We start from the raw sequence: 14,519 nt of genomic DNA, 5'->3' as shown, positions 1-14,519 counted from the left end.
AAACCAAGTGATAAATTAAAGTTTGCTTATGAGTGGCACAAGGAGGCTGACACTAACACTGCAATGAAATTACTGTGAAAATCCCCTAGTCGCTACACTCCGGCGCCTGCTCGGGTACACTGAGGGAGAATTTAGCATGGCCAATACAGCTAACCAGCGTGTTTTTTGGACTGTGGGAGGAAACCGGAGTACTGGAGGAAACCATCGCAGATGCGGGGAGAACATGCAGGCACCACCACAGACGGTGACCCAAGCCAGGAATTGAATCCGGGTCCCTGGTGTTCTGAGACAGCAGTGCTGACCACTGTGCCGCCAGTTCTGCCGACCAAAACGTTGAATTTTTAATCCCTCCAGCAAATCTAATGAAATCTGTGCGTAATGGGTTGCTCGTGACCTGCCACATTTCCTCAGACAGGTGAAGCAAAGGTCAGAAAATCTCTATTCATTTTTATTTTGTGGCCTGATTTGAATCAACCAATGAACGCATGTTCAAAATCTGGTAGAAGTGACTCAGCAGATCCCATGATAAGGTACCATGATAAGGTACCAGATTCATTCCTGCAGCTTTGAACAACATGTAAAAGTCTTGGGGCTGTCAACTAGTATGGTACATAGAAGAAACACCTACCCAGAGCTGATCTTCCTGGCTTGAAGGATTTGTCCTGATGAAGGCACCATAATATGTAGCAATGTTCCTGTGATGAGAATACTTCTTCAGCATATTAATTTCCAGCTTGATTTCCTCCTCTTCGTCCTGTTTAAAAGGAAATTATTTCAACGTTAATGGAATTGACCGAGAATTTGCAAAGTTTCTGCTGGCGAACTGTGAGAGCCTGGAGCTGAGCGCATTTTCAGGATCCGTGCACACGCAGGTTAATGAGTTGTGAAGAGTTACGCTCCTCCTCAGGCTGTATTTTATTCACTCCTTATGGAATGAGGAAATGCCGGAGGGGATGGGGAAATATTATTGATGGACTACCAAGAGATATCTCATGGTGATAAGGACATAAGGACTAGAAGCAGAAGTCGGCAATTCCTCTAACTCCTGTAGAAGGGGAGGCAATGGCCAAGTGGTATTATCACTAGCATAGAATCTTACAGTGCAGACAAAGGCCATTTGGCCAATCGAGTCTGCACCAACCACAATCCCACCCAGGCCCTATCCCCATAACCCTTACAGATGCTGCCAGACCTGCTGAGATTTTCCAGCATTTTCCCTTTTGGTTTCAGATTCCAGCATCCATAGAATTTGTTTTTATACTGCAGTGAAGTCACTGTGAAAATCCCCTAGACGCCACACTCCGGTGCTGGTTCGGGTCCACTGAGGGAGAACTCAGCATGGCCAATGCACCCTAACCAACGCATTTTTCAGACTGTGGGAGGAAACCAGAACACCCAGAGGAAACCCACGTGGACATGAGGAAAGCGCGCAGACTCTCCACACAGTAATCTAAGCTGGGAATCGAACTCAGGTCCCTGGAGCTGTGAAGCAGCCATGCTAACCACTGTGCCATCCTAAAGTGACTGGAATTAGATGAGCGCAGGTCCCAGAGGATTATGGAGCTAGAAGAGATGACAGAGAGAACTGCAGCCATGGAGGAACTTATAAACAGGGATGACAATTTAAAAATCTACGCATAGCCCGACTGGAAGCCAATCTGGTTGAGGACAACGGTGATAGGGGAATGAATGCAATTTAGGATATGAGCAGCAGAGATTAGGATGACTTCAGCTTCACAAAATGTGGGACATGGGACCCCAGCCAAGAGTACACTGGAATAGTCAAGTCCAGAGGGCTTGAGTAGATAAATGTTTGAGGTCTGACACAGACATGATGGGCTGAAGGGCCCCTTTTGGTGTTGCAACACTCTATGAGCTGAGATGGGACGGAGCTGGGGGACATTAGAGAGGTGGAAATAGGTGGTCTTATTGATAGCGCAACTTTGATGCTACTGTCGGGGTCAAACTTGACATGTGTGATGTAAACAGACTCGCTCAAACTCAGACAGTGGTCAGGGAGAGGGTGGATCCGGTTGGTGAAGAACATTCTTTTCATCGGGGACTATAATAATCAATGGTCTCAATTTTCCCAGTATCTATTTGGATGATGTTTCTGCTCATCCAGCACTGGGTGTTAGATAGACAGTCTGATAACTAACAGAGGTGGACTCTTCTGTATCGGTGAGAGTATTTCCAACCCAATGAAGCAGAATCACTGAAGCTGAGGAGTTTGATTAACCAGAGAACCTTTACAGTGTAGAAACAGGCAATTTGGCCCATCGAGCCTGCACTGACAACAATCCATGCATTTACCTCACGGGTCTTCCCGACACTAAGGGGCAATTTAGCATGGCCAATGCACCTATCCTGCAAATCTTGGGACTGTGGGAGGAAACCAGAGCACCCGGAGGAAACCCATGCAGACGCGGGGAGAATGTGCAAACTTCACACAGACAGTGACCCGAGGTTGGAATTGATTTTAGTTTATTTTGTTGATTATTGTCACATGTATTAGCATTAGCACACAGTGAAAAGTATTGTTTCTTGTGCACTATACAGGTAAAGCATACCGTTCATAGAGAAGGAAAGGAGAGAGTAGAGTGTAATGTTACAGTCAAAGCTCAGGTGTAGAAAAAGATCAACTTCATGTGAGGTAGGTCTGTTCAAAGTCTGATGGCAGCAGGGAGGAAGTTGTTCTTGAATTGGTTAGTGCGTGATCTCAGAGTTTTGTATCTCTTCTGCGACTGAAGAAGGTGAAAGAGAGAATGTCTGGGGTATGTGGGGTCCTTAATTATGGTGGCTGCTTTTCCAAGGCAACGGGAAATACAGACAGAATCAATGGATGGGAGGCTGGTTTGTGTGATGGATTGGGCTACGTTCATGATCTTTTGTAGTTCTTTGCGGTTTTGGGCAGAGCAGGAGCCATACCCATCTGTGATACAACCAGAAAGAATGCTTTCTATGGTACATCTGTAAAAGTTGGTGAGAGTCACAGCTGACATGCCAAATTTCCTTAGTCTTCTGAGAATGCTAACCACTCTAGCCATGACCTTATTGAATGGCGGGGCAGGCTCGAAGGGCTAGATGGCCTACTCCTGCTCCTATTTCTTATGTTCTTATGTTCACTCTGCCACCGTGCCCCCATAAGAAGTGCACCATCTCCTAAATAAACCAGCAGAAATCAGACAAATGCTATTTCAATACAAATGATTTTGTACTGAAGTAAATCAGCACCTCCAGAATCTAACAACTCATCTCCAATACACGGTTAGGCGCAAAGCCTATGGGATGAATGGCCTCCTTCTGTTCTGTAATGACTAGGATTGCTTGGTACTGATGTTTCACTTTGAGAGCCCAGATCTGTAGCTGTTGTTCCAGCGTCAGGAAATGTTAATACTTCAGTTTCAGAATGAGACTTATAAATGTTGTCTCAACGTTTTAATTTGATGATGTGAGGCGAGCTTTGACATAACCAGCCTGTCAAAAATCACCCTCCCAGTTGAAGTGAAACACTGGGCAGGGTGTGAAAGGAGTGCTCCACCCAATCCTGTCGGTTTTACACATGAAACCTAGGTTAAGTTTGGTTTCAGTGACGTGAAGCTATTCTGAAGAAGTCGGGTTGAATATAGGGAGGAGATTGTCGGTAAAAGGTGAACTATTGAACATTGCACGAATGTCATGTTCTTCTCAACCTGAATGCACTTGATATTCTTTTATCAAAAAACATACACAACACATTGAAAACACATCGATCGCCTCAGCGCAATCAATCGTCAGAGCATCTCTGGCTTCAACTCCACAACAAGCCACCTGTGAAAAGTAACTGCCTGACTCACTTTATGGGATTTGCAACATGCATCAATCAATGCTGCACAGTCAAAGATACTGGGTATAACTGGATATATCTTTGGAACAAATCGGTTGTCCTGACACACACACACACGCACACACGCATGCATGCACGTGCATGCATGCATGCGCACATACACACACACATGCACACATACATGCACACACGCACACATACACAAACACATATACACACAGTACACACACACGCACAACACACACATGCGTGCATACACACAACACAGACACAAACACATAGACACATGTGCATACACACATGCATGCACTCACATGTATCCATGTGTACACACACACATGCACACACACGTGAGTGCATGCACACACACCACGTAGACACACATGCACATACATGCATGCACAAACATGTGCGTACATGCTCACACATGTACACACACATGCATACACTCGTGCGTGTGCATGCACACACAATACACACAGACATACACACACAAACACACATACACACACATACATGCACACACACACACAAACACACATACACACACACACACACACACACTCTCTAATTCTAATCATTTTGGGAGATCAGTTCTCATGTGCAGCAAATGTTTATCTGCAGGCATTCGGAGTGATGTGATAAGATCACAAAAACAAAAATAGGAAAGGTAAATATGTGTTAATGGGAGCTGTCTTTACAACACCAAGGAAATGCTGGTTTTTGAATAGCTGTGGTTAAGTTGATGTGGGTGTCGACTCTACACCTCCAGCACTGCTCATTGTATGAGAAAGAATATGCGATTTTGATCAAACTGATGGGCAAGGTCATTGTCGTGACAGAAGATTGTCTGTCTTGTCTCTGTCAGCCGCTGCTAGAGACTGGCACAGCGATAATGAAAGGCTGTGACTATTTAAAGGGTGGAAACTAATTTCTTAGTCTGCTGGTGATGTACTAGCGGGACGGTGGATCCTTGTGTTGATGCTGCATTGTGAAGATGAAATGCAAGCTGACTACGTGTGAGTCTCCACAAGGTGAATTTTTTCATTCTGTAACCTGAATATAAGAACATAAGAACCAGGAGCAGGAGTAGGCCATCCGGCCCCTCGAGCCTGCTCCCCCATTCAATAAGATCATGGCTGATCTTTTCGTGGACTCAGCTCCACTTACCCGCCCGCTCACCATAACCCTTAATTCCTTTACTGTTCAAAAATTTATCTATCCTTGCCTTAAAAACATTCAATGAGGTAGCCTCAACTGCTTCCCTGGGCAGGGAATTCCACAGACTCATAACCTTTTGTGTGAAGAAGTTCCTCCTCAACTCAATCCTAAATCTGTTTCCCCTTATTTTGAGGCTATGCCCCCTAGTTCTAGTTTCACCCGCTAGTGGTAACAACTTCCCTGCTTCTAGCTTACGTGTTCCCTTCATAACCTCATATGTTTCTCTAAGATCTCTTCTTATTCTTCTTCCAATGAGTATAGCCCCAGTCTACTCAGTCTCTCCTCAAAAGTCAACCTTCCAGAATCAACCTGGTGAATCTTGTCTGCACTCCCTCCAGTGCCAGTATACCATTTCTCAAGTAAGGAGACCGAAACTGTACACAGTATTCCAGGTATGGCCTCACCAGCATCATAACAGCTGCATCATAACCTCGTTGTTTTTAAACCCCACCCCTCTAGCAATGAAGGACAAAATTCCATTTGCCTTCTTAATTACCTGCTATACCTGCAAACCAACTCCTTGCGATTCTTGCACAGCAGCATGCTGCAATTTTTTTACCATTTAAATAATAGTCCATTTTGCTGTAATTCCTACCAAAATGAATGACCTCACATTTACCAACATTGCACTCCATCTGCCAGACTCTCACCCACTCACTTAGACTATTTATATTCCTTTGCAGACTTTCAGCTTCTTTTGTGCATTTTGCTCTGCCACTCATCTTAGTGTCATCTGAGATTTTTGACACACTACATTTGGTCCCCAATTCCAAATCATCTATATAAATCGTAAACAATTGCGAACCCAACACTGATCCCTGAGGCACACCACTAATCACTGATCGCCAACCAGAAAATCACCCATTTGCCTCCACTCTTTGCTTTCTGTTAGTTAACCAATCCTCTATCCATCCTAATACATGACCGTAACACCATGCACCTTCTTTTTATGTAGCAGTCTTTGGTATGGCACCTTGTCAAATGCCCTCTGGAAATCCAGATACACCACATCCACAGGTTCCCTATTGTCCACTGCACATGTAATGTTCTCAAAGAATTCCCCCAAGTTAGTCAAACACAACCTTCCCTTCATGAAGCCATGCTGCATCTTACCAATGGGACAATTTATATCCAGATATCTCGCTATTTCTTCCTTGATGATAGATTCAAGCATTTTCTCTACTACAGAAGTTAGGCTAACAGGCCGACAGTTACCTGCCTTTTGTCTACCTCCTTTTTTAAATAGTGGTGTCACGTTTACTGTTTTCCAATCTGCGGGAACCATCCCAGAGTCCAGTGAATTTGGGTAAATTACCACTAGTGCATTTGCTATTTCTCCCACCATCTCTTTTAGTATCCTGGGATGCATTTCATCAGGACCAGGAGACTTGTCTACCTTTAGCCCCAGTAACTTGCCCAACACTACTAGTTTTGTGATAATGATAGTTTCTAGGTCCTCACCTGCCGTGGCTTTCCTGTCATCAATTTTTGGCATGTTATTTGTGTCTTCCACCATGAAGACCGACGCAAAATACCTACTCAATGTCTTAGCCATTTTCGCATTTCCAGTTATTACATCTCCCTTTTCATCCTCTAAAGGACCAATGTGTATTTTAGCCACTCTTTTTCATTTTATATATTTGTAGAAATTTTTGCTGTTTTTATATTCTGAGCTAGTTTACTCTTATAATCCATCTTACTTTTCTTTATAGCTTTTTTCGTGGCTTTCTGCTGACCTTTAAAGATTTCCCAGTCCTCTAGGTTCTCACTAATCTTTGCCACTTTGTGTGTAATTTCTTTCAATTTGATACCCTCCTTTATTTCCTTAGATATCCATGGCTGATTATCTCTTTTTCTACAGTCCTTCCTTATCACTGGTATATAAGTTTGCTGAGTACTGTGAAAGATCGCTTTGAAAACCCTCCACTGTTCAATCAATTGTCTCACCATAAGGTTTTTGCTCCCAGTCTTACCTCATCCCTGGTCCTATCTCCCACCTTATTGGGAGGAAGGACCAAGCCAAGGATCAGTGCTTGACAACTGATACAAAAGGGAATAAAAATAAAACAAGGAAAAATTTACACTGCTATGAATGTTTGCACATAAAATAAATAGAAGCAGGATAAACCACAAGGCCCATCAGGCCTGCTCCGCCATTCAATACAATCATGGCCGATCTTTGGCTTCAACTCCACTTTCCCACGCATTCCCCATATCTCCTGATTCCCTAAGAAACCAAAAATCCGGCAAACTCAGCTGCATGATGGCACAGTGGTTCGCATGTTGCCTCACAGTGCCAGGGACCGGGTTCAATTCCTGCTTGGGTCACTCTCTGTGCAGAGTCTGCACATTCTCCCCATGTCTGCATGGGTTTCCTCCAGGTGCTCCAGTTTCCCCCCACAGTGCAAAAGATGTGCTGGTTAGGTGGACTGACCATGGTAGATTCTCCCTCAGTGTACCTGAACATGGGGGCCGGAGTGTGGCGACCAGGGGATTTTCACAGTAACTTTGTTGCAGTGTTAATGTAAGCCCACTTGTGATACGAATAAATAAACTCAACCAAAATATATTCAATGATGGACCAAACTCAACCCTCTGAGGTAGGGAATTTCAAAGATTTGCGATACTTTGAGTGAAGAAATTTCTTCTCCTCTCAGTCTGAAATAATTGTCCTCTTATCTTGAAACATGTTCCAGGTTCCTGGGCCAGTGGAAACAACGACCAGAATTTTACTGCCACTCCCACCCCGAAATCTCGAGGGCAACATGACAGCTCAGAGACTATCTCTGTTACTGTGCGGACACATGGATTTGGGCCTGTGTCTGTGGGAGTTTGCACGTTCTCCCCGTGGTTGCGTGGGTTTCCTCCGGGTGCTCCGGTTTCCTCCCACATCCCCAAAGATGTGCTTTTAGGCTGATTGATTGGGTACTAAATTGTCCCTAAATTGGACCTCCCTGATCCTCGCACATTAGGCGTAGGCTAAAATCATGAATAGGTCACTGAGACAGTGGGACGGCGGCGCGGGCTCGTTGGGCCGAAGGGCCTGTTTCCCGTGCTGTGTTGTTCTTTGTTCTTTGTTCTTTGAAATTGGGGTGGGTGCAGCTCGCAAAATGGAATTCTCCATTGGCTTCTGGCAGGATTTTACAAGCCTCACTCGAGCGGGGTTGTAAAATACCAGCCAATGTTGGACACAGCCTTCTCAACCATATGCGGAAAGAGGTGAGATTGAGTGGACAACTCTGCCAAAGGGCCAACACTGGCAGCACAGGCTGAATGGCCTCTTGCTATGTGGTAGCATTCCCTGTTAAATGTTTCTCAGAGTGGAATTTGTTTCACTTGTTGAAGAATGCCATCAGTAGTGACCTCTTGGTCAAAGAATGGTGCATAATACCACTGACATTGAGTGTGGGGAGAAAGGGTTCATTTCGAAATGTGGCATATGAGAAAAAAAATAAGCAAAAAAGACAAATTTTCTGACTGAACTGCAAACCATTGAACGTGCAAGCTGACAAACCACAAAGGTAGATGATGATCTTGATTATTCATTGTGACAGATTATCTGTCACATACCCCAAGCACGGAGCCCTCCTCTGATTAGCTATCAAACAGCTCAAAGCTCCGCGATGGTAAATCAACCATCAAAACCATACAACCTGCAAGATACGATGTGATGTGTTTCAGTGACCAAAAAGTCTTCTGCTAGATGTAACAAATCCTGCAAAACACATCAACTGAGCAAACAATACAATCACTTTGCCTTGATAAACATCAGGCTTTATCTAAACTTTCTGAAGTGCTCATATCAGTAAAGCAAGTGAACAGGCAAAATATACCAACACTTTGCAGCAAGCTCAAGACTGTCAGTAGGGTTTAATTCCTTAAAAAGGTGCAGGGCCCTTAAATCTGAGCCCCTTTCAGGGTGACGGGTCCATTATACCAAGTTATTGGGTTTGGGCTTATTGACTAAATTGATGGCAAATTTGGAAAGATCTCTGGGGGGCGATTCTCCTATCCCGCTGAGCTGTTTTTGTAATGCTGTGGGTTGGGAGACTCAAGTGGAGGCCGTTTTGCAGGCTCCCCACTGGGAGCCCTGACCTCCACAGTTCTCCCAGTGCCCGCTGAGCCGAATAATTTACTTAAATTAGAATTTGAATACTATTTAAGTGTCATTAGCGGGCCAGGACTGAAATCCGGACCCACTGGCCTCTTCCCCACTGCTAGGAGTACTTCACTCCAGCAAGGTTTAATATAGCTCCCCACTTGTGGGGAGCTGGTGGCCTGAGTGAAGGGGGGGTGGGGGGGGGGGGGGGGGGCAGCCATCGAGACACCCCAGAGTGCTGACTGGCAGAGGACGACAGACTGGAGGGGCTGATTGTGGACAAGTCCCCAGGACCGGATGGAATGCATCCGAGGGTTCTGAAAGAAATGGCGGAGGTGATAGTGGATGCCTTGGTGGTTATTTTCCAGACGTCGCTGGATTCCGGGGAAGTGCCGGATGATTGGAAAACGGCTAATGTTACGCCGTTGTTTAAGAAGGGTGCCAGGCAAAAGGCGGGGAATTATAGGCCGGTTAGTTTAACGTCTGTGGTAGGTAAAATGTTAGAATCTGTCATTAAGGAGGAAATTGCAAGGCATCTTGAAGGGAATTGCTTGATAGAGCAGACGCAGCATGGTTTCATTAAAAGGAAGTCATGTCTGACAAATTTACTGGAGTTCTATGAGGATGTGTCTAGGGCGGTGGATAGAGGAGAGCCGGTGGATGTGGTCTTTCTGGATTTTCAGAAGGCGTTTGACAAAGTACCTCACAAGAGGTTATTGCAGAAGGTTGAGGGACATGGAGTTGGGGGTAGGGTGTTAGCGTGGATAGAGGATTGGTTGTCAAATAGGAGGCAGAGAGTGGGGGTCAACGGGTGCTATTCGGATTGGCGGATGGTGACTAGTGGAGTGCCCCAGGGGTCGGTGCTGGGGCCTCAGCTTTTTACCATTTATATAGATGATCTGGAGGAGGGAACTGAGTGTAGGGTGTCGAAATTTGCTGATGACACCAAGATTGGGGGAACGGCAAATTGCGCAGAGGGTGTGGAGAGTCTGCAGAAGGATCTAGATAGGCTGGGCGAATGGGCCAGGAAATGGCAAATGGAATTTAATGTTGGCAAGTGTGAGGTGGTCCACTTTGGTAGGAATAATGGTAGGAAGGATTATTACTTACGAGGCGAAAAACTGCAGCAGGCGACGGTGCAGAGGGACCTCGGGGTCCTTGTGCATGAGTCGCAAAAACCCAGCTTGCAGGTGCAGCAGGTGGTCAGGAAGGCAAATGGGATGCTGGCCTTCATAGCGAGGGGGATTGAATATAAAAGTAGGGAGGTCTTGCTGCAGCTGTATAGGGCATTGGTGAGGCCGCAGCTGGAGTACTGTGTGCAGTTTTGGGCGCCGCACCTGCGCAAAGATATTTTGGCCTTGGAGGGAGTGCAGAGGAGGTTTACTAGGCTGATACCGGAGTTGAGGGGGTTGAGCTATGAGGAGAGGCTGAATAAACTAGGCTTGTACTCGTTAGAGGTTAGAAGAATGAGGGGAGATCTCATTGAGACGTATAAGATGATGAATGGGATGGATAGGATAGAGGTGGAGAGACTCTTCCCGCTCAAAAAAGACAGTAGGACTAGGGGGCAGAGCCTCAAGATAAAGGGGAGGCGGTTTAGAATGGAGTTGAGGAGGAACTTCTTCACTCAAAGGGTGGTGAATCTCTGGAATTCTCTGCCCGTTGAAGTGGTGGAGGCTGCCTCGCTAAATATTTTTAAGACGCGGGTTGATGGGTTTTTGATAAGAGAGGGGATTAAGGGTTATGGGGAGAGGGCGGGAATGTGGAACTGAGCCGCGACAGATCAGCCATGATCTTATTGAATGGCGGGGCAGGCTCGAAGGGCTAGATGGCCTACTCCTGCTCCTATTTCTTACGTTCTTATGTTCTTATGACTGTTCCCCCTGTGCATTGTTACCTTAAGAAGTCTCACAACACCAGGTTAAAGTCCAACAGGTTTATTTGGTAGCAAAAGCCACTAGTTTTGGAGCACTTGCTACTCCTTTGTCAGGTGAGTGGGAGTTCTGTTCACAAACAGGGCATATAAAGACACATGTTAGTGAACAGAACTCCCACTCACCTGACAAAGGAGTAGCTCGTGCTCCAAAAGCTGGTGGCTTTTGCTACCAAATAAACCTGTTGGACTTTAATCTGGTGTTGTGAGACTTCATACTGTGTTTACCCCAGTCCATTCCAGGCCTCCACCACCCTCTGTGAAAAAAACTTTCCCCACACATCTCTACTAAACCTTTCCCCCCTTACCTTGAACTTGTGTTCCCTTGTGAATCTAAGTGGTTTGGGAATTTTCTTCTACACTACCTATTGCCTGCGTGGCCAATTCTTTTGACAATTAATGTGGATATTATTATACAGTGGAAAACCTATATTTTAAACAGGACCACAGGAACGATATAAACCGTAGACACAATACAGTTTGTGATTACCAAGGAAATGAGGGGCAGGGTCAGATCCCATTGGTTGTCCAAAGAAGAAATACAAAACGCAATGTACATGAATTGAAACTCAGCAGCAGTAGTGTTGAGAGCTATTTCACACTCACTCTACATTTATAAAATAGACATACCTCCCTAGTGTTAAAGTGTTAAAAGACAAAGCAGGAGAAAAGAACGTTCAATAAAATGGAAAACAATGGTTTTGACTTTTGTTTGTTTTCGTAGAAAGCTGTGTGTTATAAATGGAAGCAGCATTTAAGGACAAAGAAATGCAAAGTAGTTTTAGAAATAATAGCCTGTGTCCCATGGCATTGTTCGTCAGCGTGGTAATGATGTGTAGCACTTTAGTTGACCTGTCACTTTAAGGTCATCGCTCAGCTATACCTGGTGGGAATTCATCTGATTGTAGCTAAGTTGCTCACAAATTTCAGTCTTCAGTCTGTTCCTGTTTGCATATCTCAACTCACTTCTTCTGGTTAATACACAGGGGTACAGGGGCACTGAAAGCAGCAGCAGTTCGAAGGAAGCAAAACAGACAAAACAGCATCCAATACGGTGCAAGATGTATGCATGCATGAGTCGGATAAATGCCATCCACCATTTTGGAATAATCATAGAATCCCCACAGTGCAGAAGGAGGCCATTTAGCCTATTGAACCTGCGTCACCAACAATTTCACCCAGACTCCATCCCCCGAACCCCAAGCACCTACCCTGCTAATCCCCTTACACTAAAGGGCAATTTAGCATGGCCAATCAACCTAACCCGCACATCTTTGGACTGTGGGAGGAAACCACAGCCCCTGGAGGAAACCCACGCAGACACGGGGAGAATGTGCAAACTCCATACAGACAGTGACCTGAGACCAGAATTGAACCAGGGTCCCTGGTGCTGTGAGGCTAACCACTGTACCACCATGCTGCCCATAATAAGCATCTAAAGAAACATCTAGGGCTTTTGCATAAGAGGACTTCAGCTTATTTGATCCTTCCATTTCCAAATTGAATAGAAAACCATTGAATAGAATCCTTACAGTGCAGAAGGAGGCTCATCGGGTCTGCACTGACTCTCTGAAAGAGCATTCCTTCCAGACTCTATCCCAGTAATGCCAAGTATTTAACCCGTTAATCCCCCGAAGCTACACATCTTGAGATGCTCAGGGACAATTTAGCATGGCTAATCCACTTAACCTGCAAATCTTTGGACTGTGGGAGGAAACCGGAGCACCCAGAAGGAAACTTGTTCTACAAGGGTGGCATGGTGACACAGTGGTCAGCACTGCTGCCGCACAGTGCCAGGGACCCCGGGTTCAATTCCGGCCTCAGGTCAGTGTCTGTGTGGAGTCTGCACATTTCTTCCCGTGTCTGTGTGGGTTCCCTCCGGGTGCTCCCGTTTCCTCTGACATTCCAAAGATGTGCAGAAATTGGCCATGTTAAACTGCCCCTTGGTGTTGGGGGATTAGTGGGGTAAATCTGTGGGTTACGGGTGGGATTGTTGTGGGTGCAGTCTTGATGGGCCAAAAATCCTCCTTCTGCATTGCCGGGGTTCTACGTTTCATGGAACGAATCACTCAGTTGGAAGCTGCATTTAGTTAATATCCAGACATTAAAGCCACAGAGTGAGGCGCATCCACTTCCTTTTATTCTGCACTGTATACAGAGTAGTGATGGCCACATATGCTGTGATCAGGAGGGAGCAGCTCAGTTTCACTTCCATATGAACTAGTTCACAGGGAGGGGCTTGAAGAGCGCTGTATTAATAGATTGCTGGAGTCTGCGCTGTGAATTGGGCCCGCTTGCAAAACACCCAGCACCAGGGTTAGGAAGCTGCACGGACAATGTGGCAGTGTTTTCAGGAGAAAGCTTGTAGATCTATGGTGCAAAATCAACAAACGGCACAAAGCAATCTACAAACAACAACAGAAGGGAGCAGTGTAGGCATTTTACTTCTCCACTGCAAAACAATGGGAGCTCGAGTGTTAAGTGAGACTGTTTGGTTCCAACTTCCTGTCCTTTGTAATTATGCCTTAAAATCAAACCATCTGTCTTGTCTGGGGCAGGTGGGGGGGACAATAATAAACCCTTTTCACACGTGCACAACTTAAGTGCAACCTAGTCATGAGCGTCACGCTAAAAGCTTCACGAGTTGAAGATATTTATTCCATCACATGTCCAAAACATATTCGAATCATAAGACCGAGGGAATAAAAACCAATGGTAAGGGTGTGAAAAGTGCTTTGAAGTGTCTCAGCCGTAGAAATGTGAATTATATCTTTACACGCGACTGTTCAGAACAGAATGAATCTGTGCAGCCTTGGTGAGCATCTGCAGCAGCGAGGCTAACAGCATAACTCACAAGTGATGAATTCCCCCAGTGAATTATAGCTGGGTTCGCTCATGGAGATATGCGATCCGTGCTCTGCCTCTTTCAATTTTAGCTCACCCCTGTAGAGGGCAGGAAAACAGTACTTTCCTTTATCACATCATCCTGCAAACCTATATCACTGTCCACAGTGGGAGAAAGAAAGAAATAAAAAAAGACTCCCATTTATTTATTTTTGATTCATTTGTGGGATATGGGCATCGCTGGCTGTCCAGCATTTATTGCCCATCCCTAGTTGCCTTGGAACTGAGTGGCTTGCTAGGCCATTTCAGAGTTGGGACTCAACCACATTGCTGTGGCTCTAGAGGCACATGTAGGCCAGAACAGGTAAGGATGGCAGATTTCTTTCCCTAAAGGACATTAGTGAACCAAATGGGTTTTTTCGACAATTGACAATGTTTTCACAGCCATCAGTAGATTTTTAATTCCAGATATTTTTTATTTAATTCAAGTTCCAGCATCTGCTGTGGTGGGATTCAAACCTGGGTCCCCAGAATATTAGTTGAATTTCTAGATTACTAATCCAGCAGTAACATCACTTGGCCATCACCTCCCCTTA

The 14,519-nt window shown here is 45.3% G+C and overlaps 1 protein-coding gene across 1 annotated transcript in view; it reads right to left on the bottom strand.

The window, feature by feature from the left end:
* LOC145342331 (mitogen-activated protein kinase kinase kinase kinase 4) overlaps nt 1–14,519 on the bottom strand; it is a 281,028-nt gene that overhangs the window by 171,769 nt on the left and 94,740 nt on the right. The window contains exon 4 of the mRNA XM_080187822.1: nt 629–754. Within this exon, the coding sequence (XP_080043948.1) occupies nt 629–754 (126 nt within the window). The remainder of the gene's footprint in view (nt 1–628; nt 755–14,519) is intronic.

Source organism: Carcharhinus amblyrhynchos, chromosome 4, assembly GCF_965287045.1.
Source record: "Carcharhinus amblyrhynchos chromosome 4, sCarAmb.v2.hapA, whole genome shotgun sequence".
Lineage (NCBI taxonomy): Eukaryota > Metazoa > Chordata > Chondrichthyes > Carcharhiniformes > Carcharhinidae > Carcharhinus > Carcharhinus amblyrhynchos.
Note: the sequence above shows the minus strand (reverse complement) of the source record. Positions and strands in the feature narration are given on the sequence as shown.